This window comes from Jaculus jaculus, chromosome 11, assembly GCF_020740685.1.
Source record: "Jaculus jaculus isolate mJacJac1 chromosome 11, mJacJac1.mat.Y.cur, whole genome shotgun sequence".
NCBI classification, from domain to species: Eukaryota; Metazoa; Chordata; class Mammalia; order Rodentia; family Dipodidae; genus Jaculus; species Jaculus jaculus.
In genome coordinates, this window is record NC_059112.1 from 22,372,691 (window position 1) to 22,394,027 (window position 21,337).

Genomic DNA, 21,337 nt, shown 5'->3' on the forward strand with positions numbered 1-21,337 from the left:
TATTCTTATTCAGACAGAATGGGAAAGAGAGAAAGAGAATATGGGCATGCCAGGGCCTCTAGCCACTGCAGACAAACTCCAGCTGTGTGAGCCACCATGTGCATCTGGCTTATGTTTGTACTGGCACCTTAACTGCTAAGCCATCTCTCCAGCCTTCTTTCTTTTTTGGAGAGAAGATCTCACACTTGCCCAGGCTGACCAGGAACTCACCCTGTTATCCCAAGCTGGCCTCAAATTCCCAGCGATCCTACCTCTGCCTTCCGAGTGCTAAGAATAAAGGCATGCACCACTACACCTGGCTTCATTTTTATTTTTGATGCTTAATACAAGTATATAATGTATTTTGATCTTACTCCCTTCCCTTGCCCTCTGCTCTCCTCCCCACCCCACTAAAACCCTTCTTCCCAACTAATCCCCTCCTTACTCCCACACCCTTTTTGTTTTGAGCCACTGAGTTAAATTTCTGTTGCTTGCATGAGTAGAAGGTTATTTACTAGATTATGGGAAATTACCAGTGATATGCCACTTAAGAATATCATTCCTCCTCCCCTAGCAACTATGAGCTGCCATTAACCAAGTCCCTCTCCTCAGAATCAGGCAAATTTATCAACCAGACATCCTGAGAAAAATGGGTCTCTAGTTCAGGAAATCTATTTTGGGATACAAAGTGATTACAGGAGAAGGAGGCCATGTACTTGGAATTAACGTATCTAAATTGTTGCCTTACTGTTATAATTTACTACATGCACAAACTCTGCCTAGTCACTGACTTCTCAGAAACTTTTGGTCACCAACTGCAGTGATAAAAATGTATTTTAGGACTGGAGAGATGACTCGGTAGCTAAGATGTTTGCCTGCAAAACCTAAAGACCTAGGTTAAATCTCCCATTGCCCACAAAAAGCCAGATAGATGCACTAGGTAGTGCATTTGTCAGGAGTTTCTTTAAAGTGGTGTTCCCATCCTTCCTCTCTCTGTCTCTCTTCTATTTTTCTATCTCCCTCTTTTTTCTCTCTCAAGAGAACAAGTAAAATTTTTTTTTTTTTTGGTTTTTCGAGGTAGGGTCTCACTCTGGTCCAGGCTGACCTGGAATTAACTCTGTCATCTCAGGGTGACCTTGAACTCATGGCAATCCTCCTACCTCTGCCTCCCGAGTGCTGGGATTAAAGGCGTGCGCCACCACGCCCGGCTCAAGTAAAATATTTTTTAAAAGATAAAAAATTTTAAAAATTGCTTTATGTCCATCTCACAGGATTTGTATAGATCAAGGACTCTCTTGATATCACAAAGATTATTATGAGCAATCAGGCTCTATACACATAATATTTCTGTACACATAATACTGATAATGTGGTTGTTGTAGTTGTTAAGTTTTATTGTGTTTTTTTTTAAGTGCATGAATGGTTCTTCTGAATTATCAATGTTTTTAATGTTAGAAAGATATAATGGATACCTAGTTCCTAAAATTTTTCTTAAAATATCTTAATGTTCTTTCAGTTTTATCTTCATCAAAGTTAAAGTGAATGGATTTACACAAATTGTATCTTTATCCAAACCTGCCAAAATTTTAATATTGAGATATTTTCATGTCATGTTTTCTCTAAAATCATTTTAAGCCTTTTGATATGAACAGTAGTGGGATTTTAAAAGGCTAACCAATGATAATTGTACACTTGGGCATTGTCTGCTTAAATGACCTCCTTAGTCTATCAGCTTTTTCTTTTTTCTTTCTTTCTTTCTTTTTTTTTTTTTTTTCCCCAGGTAGGGTCTCACTCTAGCCCAGCTGACTTAGAATTCACTATGGAGTCTTAGGGGGCCTCGAGCTCACAGCGATCCACCTACCTCTGCCTCCCGAATGCTGGGATTAAAGGTGCGCGCCACCATGCCCGGCTTGCCAGCTTCTTTCTAATGCTTTGGTAAAAGATCAGTGTAACTTAGGATCTGGAAAGAGCAACAGGCATAGCTCACTTCCTACCAGGAGTGTACTGCTGAGGGATTGCATGATACTTACAAATGCAATTAAAGTTAACCGAGGCTTCTCACTCACAGAAATCATAAGGTAACTCACTGTGAAAATCAAATAACCAGTCAATCAATTTATTATCTTTATGTGGATTTTCAAAAGCAGTCTTTGCTACCAACAATTACAAAATTGTGGTGTTGGATAAACCCAGCGGGCTTAGGCTTTTCAACAACCTTCCTAACATGTGGAGATTTTGTAACATTTCTGACAAGCCGGCTTGCTCTCTGTATGCAAATGAGATCAGTAATTATGTCCACTAGATTCTGCTTCTGGCCAGTGGATCTGTTTTGAAATATTAGATCTTTTGCAGTGCAAGCCTCATAGCATTTTTTTAGAGTATGTACTTATTTATTTAATTAAGAGTGACAGACAGACAGAGAAAGAGGCAGATAGAGATAGAGAATGGGTGTGCCAGGGCCTCCAGCCACTGCAAACAAACTCCAGACGTGTGCGCCCCCTTGTGCGTCTAGCTAATTTGGGTCCTGGTGAGTCGAGCCTTGAACTGGGGTCCTTAGGCTTCACAGGCAAGCGCTTAACCAGTAAGCCACCTCTCCAGCCCCCTCATAGCATTCTTGACTCAGCCATCATGCCTGTTCTCTGTCCTTTGTCTTGCTGTTTGCTCACTGCCTCCCTTCTTCCAGCTGGTCTTCAGCTAGTCTCCATTCTGGTCACTCTTTGTTCTTTAAGCATGACCCACTTGGGTAATGTCAAACATGGCATGCGGGCTGGAGAGATGGCTTAGTGGTTAAGGCACTTGCCTTCTAAGCCTAATGACCTGAGTCTGATTCTCCAGCAGCCACATAAGGCTACAGGCACAAAGTGGCGCATACAGTGGAGTTCATTTGCAGTGGCTGGAGGCCCTGGCATGCCCATTTCTCTTTGTCTATCTTCTCTCTCTCTCTCTGTTTGTAAATAAATAAATAAAAATATATTTTTTTAAAAGCATGGCATGAAAAACTCTACATCCTACTGGAAGTGATTGATCCACTCAGAATACAGACAAGAAGGAGATCAGTTTTGATTTAGATTTTGGCCTTCTTAGTGAATGTCTGAAAAAAATCAATGAACTACAACCCTAACCTGTTGATGAAAGGTTCTGTTATGGAGAAACGTTGATTTTTATGGACAGTATAACCAGGCCTTATGACTCCTGGCTGCAGGGCAGTTCTGGCCGGGACTAGAACTCTTGTCTTTGATGTGTGAGACATGCATTCGCATTGCTTTCCTTGAAACATAGCAGTGGAAGAAACTCGGCAGGAAGGAGAACCAGACCGAGCCGCCGGGACAGTTAAACGCTGGCCTTGCGTCCCTCCACGGGTTGCTGTATGTGGGCTATCTAACTTAGTCCTTACAATGGGACACCTTTATTGGATTTGGAAGAATGGCAGTGAATACAGATTATGTGATGCCACCGATGAGCTCTAACTACCATTCTGTCCTTCTGTCACTGAAATATAGTGCCCCATGTTAAGTACCTACCAGGGAAATTAAATCACACAAAAGTAGTGAGAGACCACTGTGGTCACGTACAGCTTAGCCGTCAAATAGTGACTTACCAGAGAATGACATAATTAACTGATGTGTTTAGATCTTCATCCAATCCCTTATTACTGATTTTTTTTTCCAGTGATGTTATTTATGTATCTATCTATTCATTGATTCCTAGGATCTTGACATGCACTATGAACCCACAGACACTGCTGCAATGGCTCGAACTTCGAATCTAAATGAGGAACTCGGCCAGGTAAATGCTTATGAATACATGTTGAATCAGAAGTGAGATTTGGCATCATTTCTGCCTTTCTGTGGTGTCCGCAGATAAAGTAACAACTCCTAGTTTCCCACAGTTTGAATAACCGGCATAAATACATTGGATAGTACCTGACATTTTTAGCCCGTGGAGTTTCCAGACATTATTTAAAACAAGTTTTGCTTTCAAAGTGAGATGCTGTACAAGCCCAAGTATGTCTTTTAGTAGATAATCTGGTTAGTATGAAAATGGTGACTGTTTTTGAGTTCATAGGCAAGGTCCAATTGTTTGGAAGAAAAACAAGTGTATGAGTCTAGTTCAGTTGAAAGTTTAGACTGGTAACTTGTGCGTTACTGACATACGCAGGCATGTACCACTCACCGACAGGATGTCAGCTGAGCAGTGCATTGTTAGGTGAGCTCATCATTATATGAACATCATAAAATACACTTCCATACACTCACAGTCCATCTGTAGGCTTTGTAATCTTCTAGAATCACTACCATGTATGTGGTCCCTCATTAACTGAAACATCCTTTTGTGGTACATGACCATAAATGTATTTTTGTAAACTATTTACTTATTTATACTAGCTGAAAAAAAAAATGTTTTTGTTTTTCTCCTACCATGGCCACTCTCCAACTTTCGCTATTTAAATAGAATTTGGGACAGAATTATATTTTCCCTGACCAATTCGGGTGCTGTATGAAGTTAATTACACAAGCTGTTGCCAAATCTTTCATTATTGTTATGTTGAGAAGTGCTCATTGATCCTTAGTGCTCTATAAATGTTTGGCAACAGTGCTGACAACTTCTGTAGAAATTTAGACTATGCTAACGTATATTTCTCTATGAGTATGGCTTTACACTATCGTAATCCATATGAAGTAAGTTAAAGCTAAAACACTAAAAAGAGCTGAAACTATTCATTAATGAGTGTGCTGTACAGAACAGTTAATAGCAGCCACGGCACCCCTATGGCTTAACAAAGCTGTTGATTTTTAAAACTGTAATTTAAGAGCATTTTCTTCCCTACATAAGAAAATTTCTGAACAGGAAATGTAGCTCAGGGCCTGCCTGATAAATACAAGCCCCTGGTTCGTTCCCTAGAACATGCATGTCAAAGGAAAAAATTTAAAAGTACTGTGATAGTAATGAAAGATTTTCAACTTGTTTTTAGGTTAAGTATATCTTTTCTGACAAAACGGGTACTCTCACCTGCAACGTGATGCGGTTCAAGAAGTGCACAGTGGCTGGACTGGCGTATGGGTGAGTCCTGTTCCTGCAGCGAGAATGTGAGGTACCCAATTAGGGCCTTCACTTGGACAGTCTTATGAAAGGAGGATTTGTGCTGTGTTCTAATGTCAAGACATACACGTAGCTCACATTGTACAGCTTGGAATTGTCTTCCTTGGGAATGACATGGTAGGTTGTTAGTGTTTAGGATCGTGAAGGTTTTTAGCTGGCGCTGGTAAAAAGAAGCCAGGCATTTCCCACTACACCGCCACAAAGTCCAAGAACAGTGTGGAAGGAGGGAGAGAGGTGCCGTCTGAACTTGGTCAGTTTTCAAGCTGCAGCACTGGTTCCTCTGACAAGTACTTTTGTGACCATGTCACAGAGCAGTCTAAAATTCTGATGATGGGAAGTAGATAGGGATGTGATCACCTGAACTCCAGATGTGAAGGCTCTGAGTGCCCCTTGGGTTGTTCGTATTGGGCGCTCATGTGATTGATTTCTTAGCTCTAGGTGTACTTACCTAAACCGTTCCGAAGGCTTGTCTTTGAGACACTTGGTCAAAGGCCAAAACCCTTTTTTCGGTGTGTGGCATTGGCTTAGCGGCACATTTTACAGTTGTCCTTGTCCTCAAAGGAGCTTGTAAATACTGACCTCCTGGTCATGTGAGCATATGCCCTTTTTTGTGGCGTCTCTGGCTTGTTCCCCAATATGCACATTCATATTTTTATCTTCAAATAGTAAGTTAATATAAAAGGAGTGTTGAATTTTGAAGGAAAAGAAAACATTTTGAATTTGGGTCAAAATAAGAAGTGAGCACTTCATGAAAAATTCGAAAAATTAATGCTTATTGTTAGGCACAGGATCTGCAAGCAGACATAGCTGTGGGCAGATGTGCTTGTCCTTGAGCAGGAGAGCGTGTAACCAAAAATGCCTGCAGGCCGTGTGCATTAGTGGAGTTAAAGGGACCGCCAATGGAGTGGCTCTCTCCCATTGGGAAGACAGACTTTCGATTAAGAAGCAGAGTTGCCGTTTCCGGAGCTGGATGCCACACTTGCATCTTCTCTCTTTGTTTGAACACCCCTCACTCTCCCAGAGAGCATGAGCTCTCCTCTGTCCACCCTCTACCTCATTTGTTCTGGGGCAGGAAAGTTGCAACCAACACTTCTTGGCATCTTGTGCTGACAGAATGTCCCCCATTATCCCAGAGGCAAGAAGGAAAAGCGGTTCCAGAATTTATCACATTATACATTCGCTGTCAGATGTGTTTGTTTTTATACAAATCCCACATTCACTCATAACTCTTTCTTAGGACCTGTTGAATAATTGACATCCTGGACAGTGTGCCCGGTTTCTCTTGGAATGCACAAGTTATTCAAATTAGTGATCATTGTGAAATTATCTGAACTGAAAGAGAAAATGAGTTGTAGCCTCTCTTTCCTTTGATTGGGTTAATCTTACCCTCGGAACAAGCTTGAAACACCCTCCCCAGGCCATCCTTCTAGGAGCAGTGTACTCCGGAAGGTGCCTGCTGGTTACACCAGGAACAGCTAGGAGAGAGCAGTGGTTGCCTTCACTTTGATTCGCTTTTTGGTGGAATGAATGTCCTCTGGGAGAAGCGCCTGTCTTAATGAGCTGCTGATACAGGACATGATGAGCTCTTGCAGTGTCTCGGGTTCCTCCTGTGACCTAGGGCAATTCTTTTTCCAGTCCTCTTAATAAGGAGGGAGATGAGATCATCTCTAAGATCCCTTTCTAGATTCCAAATTCTAACATGCTCCAAATTTTTTTTTAAGTCCCTTTATTTGCATGTTATATCATGTTTTCAGAAACACCAGAAGCCATGGGAGTTGAAGCTAATGGCTAAGCTGCTTCCAAGCAGCACATCTGGTTTGTTCATGTGTTCTGGGCACCCTTGGCCCTGACTAGGTTGCCATCGCTGTGGACCACAGGGTGTCTATGAAACCTTTTAGAGAAACTGTGACTTCCAACTGACCACATTTGTATCGGACACAGTACTGTTACCAAATTCCTCGGTTGCTATGTGGAGGAAAATAATCGCTGTCAGGTTCCGGTCTGTGAGGATTTCCTTTGGGAACTCTTGGGTTATAGGAATTTAAATAGGCTCCCATTTACTCTGAAACGATGCTAAGCATGGGAAATTACTACAGACAGGCACTTTGAGCCCCAACAGAAGAAAGTTCAGTATTTATCCTTCTAAGAAATAACAAAACAAGAGAGAGTGGCATGCACATTCAGCCCCAGAAATGGTCTTGGGGTAAGCCTATAGCTCCTTCTTCAGTCAGGCTAGGAAGGAAGATCAGTTATCCTAATCCAGATAAAGTCAAAGATGGGTCCAGACACTTAACATCTTATCGGCTAGAAGGACAAGTTTAAGTCTCCTGACAGCATAATCTTTAGCTAGTTCCCTGTATCCCATAGTTTCACAGGAAGAAAGTACTTAACCCTTAATGCTTTAGAACTTAGTTTTAATATATTTTCTATCATTTCACTTAACCTTTGCTCCAAACTTTGCTATTTTGAATACACAATAAACAACAAAGGTGAAAGATGTATAGAATTGCCATGATTTCGCAGAACCCAACTTTGTATTAGGGTTGCCTATGCCTAAACTTGCTAGATTATTTCATTAGAGTTTATATGGGACAGCTGGAGTTGGATGTAAATGAATGGTGATATCATTTGTAAATTCAGTTTATTGCTAAGTAGAAATTGTACTGTTAAGTGCTTATGCATGTATAACATTAGCAGATTGCTCCCTATAGCGATGTCGGTTTTTATCAGCAGTAGAGAAGAGCTTTTATGCTCAGGGACGTGGTTTTCAATATTGTGAAGATTCTAAGGTTCTTTCTTATGCACCATATTTGTCAAAAACTCATACTAACCACCTCTGAGGCTAAAAACATTTGTTAAGTAAACAAAACGGTGCTCTTTTGGTTTCCATTTATTTTGTGGGCCACCTATTTGATTAGCATTAAAAATAAATCACATCCCTTTCAGTATAACAAATGAATATTCTTAAAAATATATCTGCACTGTGTATACTATGTGAATAGCTTTACCTGAAAGTTTTTATTTAGAAATATATTTACTGGAAGACAATTTGCTTCTATAACCCAGGGAGGAGATTTCTCCCGTTGAAACCTCACAGTGATCATCTACTTAGCCCCAAGGTTCCTTCTGGCATTGTGACATGACCAGTGTCATCTACAAAGCTCGCTCACACTCAAGAACTGTGCAACAAAATGGCAAAAAAAAAAAAAAATTCATAATGTTTTAACTGTGTACAGTTTTGTGTTGGTCCACATTTATAGGTTAGTCTCAACTTCATGTGACCCTTGGGCCCTGGTAGTTGAACATTCCTGGTAGATGATAGCCACACATTTTATCTGCTCCCCATGACCATTTATTGACTCACCTCAACAAAGTGCACTAGTCTCACTCTGTATGTGACCCTCGGTTAGGAAGTAGAAACATAATAATCAACCAAAGTTCACATGCTTTCCCCTCTCCTAGAGCGTATAGTCTAATTGGAGGTTAATAGGCACTGATTAACTAACCATACAGTCAGCTATAAAATCCTAGCATGGCACAGAGGTCAGTGTGAAGCACTGAGGGGGCGTGGGGGGGTGGGGGATCTAATCAGAAAATTCAGGAATTGCTTCCTGAGAAAGTGACACTTGAGCTGAGCTAAGAAAATGAATTTGATTACGCTAAGAACTTACTGGGCACTTTGAGAATGCTCACATGTCCAAGGGCAAACAGACACAAAGCTCTCAGATGCCAAGGTATGAGCAGAGACTATGGGAAACTCGTGAAGACAGGATGATTAGCTGTCATGCAGGCCATGTGCTGCCTGTTGCCCTCTGGATGGCACTGAGCATTGTGCCTGAGCTGCAGCGCACCAGACAGAAGCACTCTGACCCCGGAGCTCTGCGGCTTCTAAGCCACGTGACTTACACAGCGCCAGCTCCAATCCTGGTGTGAGACCGAGAGCCAGGGCACAGTACCAGTGTAAGTTGGCAGAATCTTGGCACAATACTTGATTGGGTGGTGACCAGACCTTCCCATGTCACACTGCAGAGACAGACTGGGGCCCAAACCCTCATCAAAAGTGATTGCCTTTAACAATGTTGGGTAGCTAGTTTCCACAGTGCTTGGTACATTGGCCACCCTCTTTCTTGGGAGTCCAGCCTAAGACAGGCAGGGTCAGCCCTGGCTCTTCAGCATGCACAAGAACTCTGGGTGGAGAGACCCCTTCCGTTGCAATTGTCACGGTAGAGTGGATATTGCCCTGGAGAAAACTTACCGTTTTGAAGTAGAAGAGATGCTGTGACAATGTCCACGTCATTGCCAGGTTGATGAAACGGTAAAAAGAGTTGGGTGGGCTTTTGAGCACGGGAAGGATTCACAAGTTTTCAACAGCTTGCTTTTATTCATCAGTAAGAAACTTGGCATTTTCAAATTCTACCTATGTAGAGTAGATTTAATTTCAAGGGGGAATACTAAGTGATCATTAACATAGTGAAAGAAATTTTAAAGTATCAATGAAAACATTTTTAAGATGAAAGAATGACTAAATGGGTGAATTATGAATATCAGTTAATCTTTTAGCGTGAGATGCCATTTAATCTCAGAAACGCAGTTAACTTTAGATTACGTTTTTAAAGAAATTATCTTCTCAAAGTAACCAAAACTCCTTGCAAAAATATTTGGCAAATTTTTACCAGTGCATTTCTTTGTTCCTGGGTATTATCGTGTGTGTGTCATTATAGCACACTGCTTTGGTTACAAAATATAAATTTATTACTTTCCACTGGCCTTACGGCATACATTTAAACTGCTAAGTTTGAACATTTCTTACCAAATCTTGAATTCTGTGCATCAAGTCAATCGATTTTTGCAGTGAAAAGGCCAAGTGGCAGGCATCCAGTTAGTTAGTGGGTGCCTTTGGAAATCTGCCTACTGACCATGAATCCTCATGTTCTTGTTACTGTACTAACTGTCATTCCTTCAGATCCGACTAAAAGTCCATACGCCCCACTTTTTATCAACCCCTTTCAGTGCTTCCCTTACTCATGTGTTATGTTTCCAGCCTTCTGTGATTATTTTTCCCTCTCTTTCTGTCCTCCTCCTAAAGCCATGTCCCTGAACCTGAGGATTATGGGTGTTCTCCCGAGGAATGGTAAGCTGTGTGAGCCTTTCGGCCTCATTGAGCTCTTTAAAAGGTTTGTGTTGGGTTGGGTTTCGTTGCACACACTTCACCGGACCTGGAAGAAAAAAAAAAAGCATTGCTCAGCAGGTGGGGAGACAATGCTTTCTTTATAAGAGCTAATTCGTGAAATCTGCTAAGTATCCTTGATTTTCCGCTGAGTAACCTTTAAAAACATTTTATAAAAATATAAAAGTTGGGTTTGCTGGAATTTTCACATGGTTTGTCTGTCATAGTAAATGGTGGTCATCACTTCAAGAGTCCCCGGACTAAAAATTTCACCTACAACTTCTGAAACGCGCTTTTTTGTTTAGCTCAGCACTGCCCCCTGCTGCCACTGTGCCTGCAGTGCAGGAGGCGCAGGAGAGACTGCTGAGACGCGCCCAGGCAGGAGAATTTTCCTTATCTTAATGTCTCTTTAGGGGCTGTAAATCTCATACTTTTCAATTCCATGTCTGGCCCAAATTTTCAGAGACTGTTTTACCCACAAATAGGTGAAATGCAACATAACTCAGTTTATATTTATTTAAAACATCTTATAAGTTTATTTTCTCTACTTGGAGGTGTCTTTTGTTTTACTTTAAAACCTTGTACTCCATGTATTTACATTTTTATCTGGGATATTATAGCATATTTTGTTACTTATATAATTTATCATGATTTGGCATTGAGTAAAATATGAGAAATCATTTGTTTTGATGCTGGTGACTTTAGAGGATATTGTGACTTCATGGATGGTTATGATTTAAGTTTTTGATTACACGTGTAGTTTGTGATTGAGCTATATTTTCAGCAGACACTGAAGTCCAGCAACCAAAATATTTTTCAGCTTAGGATGTATTCAGTAAAGCAGAGATTTGATTGAAATTTCCAGTAAGCCTCATTATACCTAGGGTTACTGGCAGGCAGCCATTTGATTCATGTGACTACTAAGTCACCTCATGCTCACTGTTGAGAGTGTCACACATTTGACATCTCTACACAACTAAATAATTTTCATATTTTTTAATGTGCCCAGGCTTCTTGTTAATTGACTGATAATTCAAGTCTAATCTTTTAAAATATTTTATTTTTATTTATTTATTTGAGAGTGACAGACAGAGAGAGAAAGAGGGAGAGTGAGAGAGAAAGAGAGAGAATGGGCGCGCCAGGGCCTCCAGCCACTGCAAACGAACTCCAGACGCGTGTGCCCCCTTGTGTATCTGGCTAATGTGGGTCCTGGGGAGCCAAGCCTTGAACCGGGGTCCTTAGGCTTCACAGGCAAGCGATTAACCCCTAAGCCATCTCTCCAGCCCTCAAGCCTAATCTTTGATGATGCAGTGACATTGTTACTACAGATGCTCTGTGGTTTATAGTATGGTGAAAGCACAACAGATCCTTCATAAAACTGAAGAACTGTAACAGTATTTTAAAATACTGTTCAGTAGTAGAACTGACACTCATTTTCTCTAAGAAAAACATAGTTGTTATTCCTAATTTTACAATATTTTTTTCTCAAAATTGTTAAACTTTGTTAAATATTTACCCAGATCACTTAAAATATCCTACATAAACCCGGCGTTGTGGCACACGCCTTTAATCCCAGCACTCCACAGGCAGAGGTAGGAGGATCGCCAGGAGTTTCGAGGCCACCCTGAGACTACAGAGTGAATTTCAGGTCAGCCTGAGCTAGAGTGAGACCCTACCTCAAAACACCAAAAAAAAAAAAAAAAAAAAAAAAACCTATTGGAATTAAAGGATGTTTATTTTTATTAAATTAGTATTATTTTCATAAAACACCCTTTTGGAAAATCTCATATTTTAAATTCACATAAAACATGCCAGCTTTTCCATAAGTTGTATATTTCTACTTTGTATTACATATAACTTAAAGAAATACTAACTACTTAAAAGTAAATACTAGGAAAGGCTTTCATTGCCTTTATAATGAAGCAAACTTTATTTTCTTCTACTTGTTATCACATATAACTTAGATACTGACTAGTTAAAAGTAAACACTAGGAAATGCACTCATCACCCTGGCAACAGGGAGCTTTATTGCTTATGCTTGGGTTATCCATCTGTAAGAGTCATCTGTAAGCTTGCAAAGATGAAAGGACAGTTCTTTTTTCTTTTTTTTTTTTGAGCATCCCTTATGTCCTGGGTCTTGTGGAGTGGCCATGGCTGTGAACTTTGGATCCTGACCACCCAAATTGCGTTTTCTATCATTATAAGAACTCTAAACAATTTACTTAACTCAATGCCTGAGTTTCATCACCGAAAGAATACAGCTAATGGTATTACTTCCATCACTGGGAAACTGAAGATTCAGTTGTTTGTTTCCGGCTTAGAAAAGTGTTTGAAACAGCTGGGCATGGTGGCTCATGCTTTTAATCCCAGCACTAGGGAGGGCAGAGGTAGGAGGATTTCCATGAGTTTGAGGCCACCCTGAGACTCAGAGTAACTTCTGGGTCAGCCTGGGCTAGAATGAGACCCTACCTTGAAAAAATAACAAAAGAAAGAAAAGTGTTTGAACAGAGGGAGCCTGCATGGCAGCCTAGCTTCTCTGGCTGTCACTTCAAGGGGCACTTTTGATGTAATTATTTCCAAGTTCATGAAATTTAGGTAGAGAATCTGATAAAGTAATCTGCCCTCAGAATATAGCCAGCAAACATTGAAGCCATAGTGAAAACCTGGCTTAACCTGGTTGTAACATTACATACTGGCTACATCACATCCTGTGGACCATAGGGGACGTCAATGAATATTTTGTCTTAACTGCTTCTAGAGGACAAGACAGGCTTGACAACTTCAAAATCACTCGTCTGTATTTTGTTTAATATCTTTTCAATTTGGAGTCCATTTCAGTAAAAAAATTTTGTCCTTTTGGAAAAAAAAATAAAACAGGAGCTAACATGTGACCTGAGGAAAGGGGGTTGCGGGGACTCATGAACAGCTTCCCGCCGTGGCCCTGCCTCACGTACGTGGTTTCATGTAAGGATCTTGACTGAGCCCCGACCGCCTTCATGCTGCTCTTCAGGAGACGAGCTGAAGCGATTCTATAAACCAGTGCTCTCTGCACGCTGGTCAGCAGTGTCACCCAGTAGTGTGGAGTTGACTGAATTATATATGTCAGATCTGTAAGCTGCGTTAACTTAAGTGTCATATTGAAACCAGCATTCACCACAGAAATGGCAGGAAAACCCACATATGTAGATTGCACACTTCCATTTATTTAATTGTCATGTCAATCCTATGACATATTAATGCTTTGAAACACATTCTGTTAACATTAAAGATTCGATAGTAGCTGAAATTCTCATAAATATATTAACATAAATAGATGAAATTACTTCTTCTAAAATTGGCATAGTTTTCTTCTTCTTGACATCAACTAATATATAATCTCACAGATTAACTGCTTTATTAAAAAAGCCATTCTGTAAACTGATAGTACCTTTACTTGGCCAAATAGGGGGAAACCTCGTTACCTTCAGCATCCTGGTTGTCAGCAATCATGCTTATTTTCACAACTATATATTTCCCTAACCACTTGCTCATTTTCTAACTTACTGTGGAAAAATTTTAAACACACACAGAACCAGAAAAGATACATGTCAGTTACTTCAATAGTATGTATCCAGGGCCAGTTTCAACCCACCTGTACCTGTCTGCCATCATTATTTTAAAGCAAATGCCAAATAACAGATTATGCCAGTTTTAATATAGTTTTACATTACATTCATTCTGATAAGTTTTTTTTAATCGTGTGTGTGTGTGTGTGTTCATTTGTTTGTGTATGGGTGTCATGGAATGCGTGTGTAAGTCAGATGATCACCTCAGGAGTTGGTCCTAACCTTCCACATTAACTGAGGCAGGCTGTCCTGTGGACTCCAGGTTCACTGGCCCACAAACTTCTGGAGATTCTCCTGTCCCTGCCTCCCATCCCACTATGGGCACAGTGGGATTACGGATGAATGCTACTGTGTCTGGCTTTGTGTAGGTCCTGGGGGTCCAAAGTGAGGTACTCATGCTTGCACAGCGAGTGCTTTTACCCACTGATCCATCTCTCCAGCCCCTCGTGATTATTTTTTTTATTAGTTTTCTATTCAGCAAATACAGGCAGTTTGGTACCATTATTAGGCTCACCTCGTGATTATTTTTAAAGTAAATAAATGAACATAGGATTAATTCTCCAGGAGGATTTCTTATGCTGTAGAGTCATTCCACTGTGATCTTAATACTATCACAGTATCAGCAATAGTACTAGTTTCTCTTTTCCAGTCATTTATTTTCTCATTTTCTTCTAGCATGCAATTATGGTGTGGAGTGAGTGGCATTTATTCTGCTCCAGAAGGCAGGCTCACTAAAACATTCTTCAAGGTGTGACTGTGGAATGACAGGATCTAAAACATCTAAATTAGCATCAGTCTTCAAAGGAAGCCCCTGGGCAGGTGATTTATTCCAGTGGTTCCTTCCACATGGTGTTTTTTAGACCTCTTTTTTTTAAGTGCCTTCAGAAATACTTTGAGTCACACGGGAAACTGATTCTCATTACTTTGGTCAAAACCAGTGTCTAGCAAAAACATTGAATTTAATCACCTATTTGTATTCTAGGATTTGACTTGATCCTGAATAATAAATTATCTCCCAGCAAGCAATTTTAATTCAGAACCAACAGTGCCATTGAAAATCCAAAGGCTCAACTCCTTTTATAAAGCAGGGTTCTGTGTGATAGTCCCCCAGGGCTAGAGACCCCTGCAGCAGCAACAGCGAGGTCCCCCAGGTTAGGAAAGGGCTTACAGCCCTAGAGGCCACAGGGGACCAAGGCCAGGCTTATACTCCCACTGTTCATCGCCTTGTACAGATGCGTCCTGCTGGCAAGGAGCTCTGCCTCGTGCTGTTGAGGTGTCTCAGCACCTAGACCAGGAAACACCCTCCGCGCAGTGGGCCACGAACTTGTCCAAGCAGTCAGCAGGCATCCTGCCCTGCCTGCTACAGGGGTCCACAGCCATCGCACGGGCACTGCTCCCCAGTAATCTGTCATATCTGTTGTGCGGCATATCACGGAGAATGGGCTGGTGGCTTGGGTTCCTGTGGCCTTCAAAGTAGCAAGAGGTTCCCAAACAAACAGATTTCATCTGTTAGCACATCTCATGGACAGCTGCTGTCTGACACAGAGAGGAGAGAGAGAGAGAGAGAGAGAGACCTATGCCTTTACCCTGGGATCAAGATTGTGTTGATTTTTAAAAACCAAATCATATGGATGGAAAGATCAATGCTAACGGAGCTAGGTCTCTCCCTTCCTGTGATCACTGTCACAGGAAAATCATTATGCGGCTTCCCGTGTTAGTGTGAGACTAACCAAGAGCCCATCCAGACCTCGTAGAAGGGCGCAAATAGCATTGTTCACAAAGGTGACTTGTACAGTTCGGCCTGAGAGCCTTGCTGGTACCTGCAGTAATCTTGCTATGGTGGGCAGTCCCGCCCCACCCCCTCTTTCTCTCCAATTGATCCACTGGTTTCTTTTTTTTTTTTTTTAATTTTTTTTGTTCATTATTTATTTATTTATTTGAGAGTGACAGACACAGAGAGAAGGACAGATAGAGGGAGAGAGAGAGAGAGAGAGAAAGAATGGGCGCGCCAGGACTTCCCAGCCTCTGCAGACGAACTCCAGACGTGTGCTCCCCCTTGTGTATCTGGCTAACATGGGACCTGGGGAACCGAGCCTTGAACCAGGGTCCTTAGGCTTCACAGGCAAGCGCTTAACCGCTAAGCCATCTCTCCAGCCCATGATCCACTGGTTTCTTTTGTATGCTGCAACTAACGTAGACATTCAGGAAGTCTGCTGTCAAGTCCCATATTTTTGTAGTCAGAGGCTCTCGCCTGAACAACCTGTAAAGGCCAGAGGAGAGAGGGAAGGACCTTTCAGTTTGCAGTGGAAGGGCTGGAGTACACTTGAGGCTTTTGCCTGCCCCATAGTAGGGTTTCTAAGAAAGACTAAAGAAGCTTTTTCCACTCTCTGACGAACGCCAATGAGAAATGAAGGGAGACCAATCAAAAGCAGACCCTCACCCCAGCGAGTGGCTGACCAAGGGAAGGTGAGGCTGAGTGGGAACAGGCCAAGAGCAGGGAGCATCAGGTTCCAGTTCAGCCCTGCTGCACGTGAGGACGGAGACAGGGCTTAACGTTCTGTGGCTCCGAGTCACAGACTTACATCCATCGCATTCTCTGCAGAGGCAAAGGTTCCCCTATGTTTGAGAAGCAAAGGTAGGAGCCAGGGAGATGGCTCAGCAAATGAAGGCACTTGCTGCACAAGGGTGAGTACCAGAGTTCAAATCCCCAGAACCCAAATAAAAAGGCCAGGGGATGTCGTGGACATCTGTGCTCCCAGCCCATGCATGGCAAGATGGCAGGCAGAGACAGGAGAAGTTCTTGGCAGCTCAGCGGTCAGATAGCCTGCTGAGCACAACGGCGGACAGTGAGAGACGGGGCTTTGACGGAGGAAGGCGAGAACCAGCACTGGAGGCTGTTCTCTGAGCGGCACGCGGGGCACTTTCTGCGTGTGCACGCATACACTCGCAAGCCCTGGAGCCAGACCTTATCCCACTCACAAGAAAGCCATCCATGCAGAGACTAGGAACAGGCTGCGCTTGTGAGCAGAAACGCCCTGTGGGCAGCAGACACTGGAGGGGAAAGAAGTAAGGGTCCAGGAGCGGCTGACCGGCCAGAGGCACATGTAGGAGACTCCCTGCCCTTCCCCCATGCCCATTCTGCAACCCTTGGCCTGAGCAGCTTAGCTGCCCACTATCTCTCTCTCTGGTCTCTGCAGTGAATTGGAGATGCAAACCAGGAAGTCGCGGTTGCCCTTCTGGTCTGGCCTGGGACCTGGCGCACCCCAGTCTCAGTACACACCCAACAAGTGTGGAGTGTGTGCGTCCCTGTTCGTGTGGCTTGGTGCCATGTCGGTGACATAAATCAAGAAAACGATCTTCGGAACCCTTGCCTCTATTGAGTTACATCCAGGTTCTGGTTTTTCCCTGATTCACAGTCACACAAGTAATCTGATGACCCCTCTGTTCTCTACAAATGTCATCAGAAAGCACGTGCACAGGAAAACTCAGAACGTAAATTCTGTCGGCATAGAACTTGCCTAGAGTGTTCTAACTTCTTTATATTTTATGTGTATGTATTTATTTCTTTGAGAGAGAGAATGGGCACACCAGGGCCTCTAGCCCCTGCTCACGTACTGCAGACGCATGCGCCACTTTGTACATCTGCCTTACGTGGATTCTGGGGAATGGAACCTGGGTCCTCAGGCTTCACAGGCAAATGCCTTAACCCCCAAACCATCTCTGTAGCCCTGCATTCCAATTTTTCACATGATATTTTAAAGGGTAAACATATTTAAGCCTGGGTTGAAGGATTTGTTACATTTTCATGCATATGACACTGAGTGTTAAGCCAGATGTGGAGGCATACGTGCATTACCCAGCACTCAGAAAGCCCCAGCAGATGGATTGTCACGAGTTTGAGGCCCACCTAGACTACATAATGTACTACTGGGAAAGCCATGACTGTCACATGGCCCTCCCACACCCCCCTCCCCAAAGAAAGAGTACAGACCACCAGCTCTAAAGAAAGGGGGGCCGAATCTGTGTGAGTGAGTATGTGATTTTAATTGGCTAAGACCAAATCTGTGTATGTAGAACGTAAAAATTGAAAGTCTGTCCTGCTGCTGCTTAGGAAGCGGGAAGCGTTTGCTCAGCCAGCACCGCCCATCCTCCTGGTGTGTCTGAATCCGTATCCTGCTCCCTGATTGGTCAAACTGGTGAATTTTGTAATGCCTAGAAGAGCTCTTTGCAGTCACACTGCCTTTGTCTCTGTCTCTCTCTCTCTCTGTGTGTGTGTGTGTGTGTGTGTGTGTGTGTGTGTGTGTGTGTGTTTCAAGTGTTTTTTATTTAATTCATTTTTAATTTTAATCTAAGTTTATAACATGAAACCACTTCAAAGGATATAAATAAAAATGTTTTCCTCCCTGCTTTGTCTTAGAAGCTCTCAATTTTCCACTTCCAAAGACAGCCAAAATTTAAAACAACAAAAAAAAAAAAGAATTCAGGTGTATCTTTCCAGGTGGATTCTATAGTAAACATGTATTTGTTTTCTCATATTGTTAAAATGAGTCACGCTGTCTGCTCTTGTTTTGTACCAGCTCTTCATTTGAGACTTTTTCATATTCCAAAAGATCTATTATTTTGTAGTGTATTCACAACACATTTTTTTAGCAACATCTGACAGACCTCTTATTTACTTCTCATCATTTACTATTGAAAATTGTGCTATAAAGAATAAGTTTGCAAGCAGGGCATGGTGACGCATGCCTTTAATCCCAGCACTTGGGAGGCAGAGGTAGGAGGATTACCATGAGTTCAAGGCCATCCTGAGACTACATAGTGAATTCCAGGTCAGCCTGGGCTAGAGTGAGACTCTACCTCGAAAAACCAAAATAAATAAGTTTGCACATACAACATTTTGTACCAGGGAGATAAGTGATGTCATGAGCCCTACACATAAGGGATTTTAAGTCTTACCCATTCATACTTTCTATCATGGCCTCAAAACTGCAATCCTCCTGCCCCAGCCTCACAGTTAATGGAATGGCAGGTATATACTACCACACCCAACATCCTGTTGCACTTTTTAGAAGTGTGTGCACCAATTTTATGCTATCTAATGATACACGCTTCACTGTTTTTCCACAATTCCAATAGCAAAAAATTGACAAACTTTGTGCCAAACTGATAAACTTACGTTTCCTCTCTCACGATGAGGTCAGCATGAACATGCATGCAGAGCCATTTATACTTCCTTCTCTGTAAGTTCTGTTTCTCCCTTCTGGCCTGGAGTTCTGTGGTATTGTTAACCTTTTGTATTTTATGAAGTCTTTTTATTTTGTGGAAATTCACCTTAATTATATGAATTGGACACTTTCCCCCAGTTTGTCATTTGGCTTTTTTCATTTTGTTTTTGTTTTGTTTGGTTGGTTGGTTGGTTGTTCAAGGAAGGGTCTTCCTATAGCCCAAGCTGACCTGGAATTAGTCTCCAGCTGGCCTCATACTCACAGTAATCCTCCTCAGCCTCCCAGGTGCTGGGTTAAAGGCGTGCACCACCACGTCCGGCTCATTGGACTTCTCCTCTTCCTTCAGTAGTTGTTGCTGTGCATGAGTATGACCAAGATGCAGTCAGATCCGTCTGTCTTTTTGTTTTCTGGGTTAAACATGAAGCCTAGGCCATTCCTACTCCTAAATTGTCACAATTTAAATTTTCCCATGTCTTTAGGATTTTCATGTAATTGTTTTGGATTAAAGTGAAAACTGTGGCTGAAACATTTTTTTGATGGTCTTATGTTGATTGAATTTTGAAGTTGAAGTTTTTTTTATAATCTAGGAGATGGGGATATTGCTTAATAATAACACTAGCCTAGTAGGCATATCCCTGGGTTCAGTCCCAGAACTGGGCAGGGTTGCACAGATTATGCTGTCATATATAAAGAGAAGTATTACTGATTAGGCCATATTCATTATGAATTTTTGTCTTCATTTTGATTGCTCTAGAGATTCTTCATTTTCATCTGGTTGGGAAGTAATTACTTACAACATCCTGTGGCTCTAAAGCCTTCAGGAAGCTACAGCCGGTTGGCACTGCAGGCTGCATCCTCACCCTCCCTGCCTTCCTGTGTATTGTTAGCCTCCACATCTGCCTCCTGATGAGCAAAATGCCATCTGACAATTGATAAAACAAAAGCATACCAAAATGTTGATGTGGGCTTGCATTTTTAGATGCATGCAGTTTATAATCCAACAATTTTAAATGGCGCTTGTAAGGTTTGGGACCATAGCAGAGGAGAAGCTATATGTGGTTTTTCCTCATCTCAGATGAAGCCGCTTTCTGGTGAGGAGTTATTGCTTAATTGCCACAAGGAAGCCTTCCACGAGCAGCACGCAGCGGGGCATGTTCGTGTGAATACTTCAGTTTCATATCTAAAGTTACTCAATCATAAATACTTTCAAGAGCTGAGTCAATTATAGCATCTTGGATTGAAAATGAAAGAGTTACTGGTAAGACTAACAAGGCATATCTTCAGATTGATAAAGGCTTTTAGTCTGGAATTCTTTGGAAAGAAAATAGAATTTGTAAGATATGACCGTGCCTAGTCCCTAACATTTCAGTTTCCCTAATAAAGTAGGAAAGTATAACTATAAACCATGAGTGAATATAGTTTAATAACATCAAAATTTCATAAGACCACATATAATAAATTATTTTTTAATAAATAATAATAATTGTAGGAAAAATATATGCTAATTTTTCTATCTATCCATTTATGTCATTTAAAGGTTCTTGGATCCTCCATCCTTAATACTACTAAACAAATAATGTAAATGATAATTTTGAAAATTCTCGACTATAACACTAATACAAGGGTATTATAATCATAAGAATTAGTAGGTCAAGGTACTGTATGTAAATAAAGTTCTATATTGTTATACACATCCTAACTTGACCTTGTTTGTTTGTCTTTCATTGAAGATATGGGCATGTTCTCTTATTCTATTGTCTTTAGCAACTTTTCTTTCTTTTCAAGCTTCTAGCTTTAAAATGTGACAAAGTTTCATTATTTGACACACTGGCATTGAAAACACTCTTTGTAACCTAAAATTTGAGATAAAATATTTCAGGATTTTAGTTATTTCTTAAAGGCATTGTTTTTTCCTCAGTGAATTCTGAAATTTTCATTTATGCACAGAAGCTCATGTATATATGCTTTTCTGTATATTTCAAAGATAACCTCTCATTTTGACATTTTCACTTAAATATTCTTTGTATTTCCTTTGAATCTCTTAAATGCATGCCCAGGGATGAAAGCTAGATTACAAAGTTTCACATGAAGCTCATAAAACATTTGCTGATGAAAAGAGAGCCACCACACAAATTCCATCCACATCCGTGATTGCTTTACTGATAGGTATAAATATGCTTTTCAGTATTGGCTCACATATTTGTGAGAGACAAATATTGACAGAAGATGAGTATAGCTTATTTATGTTTGTATGTTTTGTG

The 21,337-nt window shown here is 41.4% G+C and overlaps 1 protein-coding gene across 3 annotated transcripts in view; it reads left to right on the forward strand.

Annotated features, from left to right (window-relative positions):
* Atp8a1 (ATPase phospholipid transporting 8A1) overlaps positions 1-21,337 on the forward strand; it is a 233,233-nt gene that overhangs the window by 75,734 nt on the left and 136,162 nt on the right. For 2 of the 3 annotated variants that reach the window (XM_045161357.1, XM_045161358.1), the window contains exons 13-15: positions 3,688-3,765; positions 4,952-5,040; positions 10,166-10,210. In XM_045161357.1, coding sequence (XP_045017292.1) covers positions 3,688-3,765; positions 4,952-5,040; positions 10,166-10,210 — 212 coding nt within the window. The remainder of the gene's footprint in view (positions 1-3,687; positions 3,766-4,951; positions 5,041-10,165; positions 10,211-21,337) is intronic. The other variant, XM_045161360.1, reaches the window with a different exon arrangement.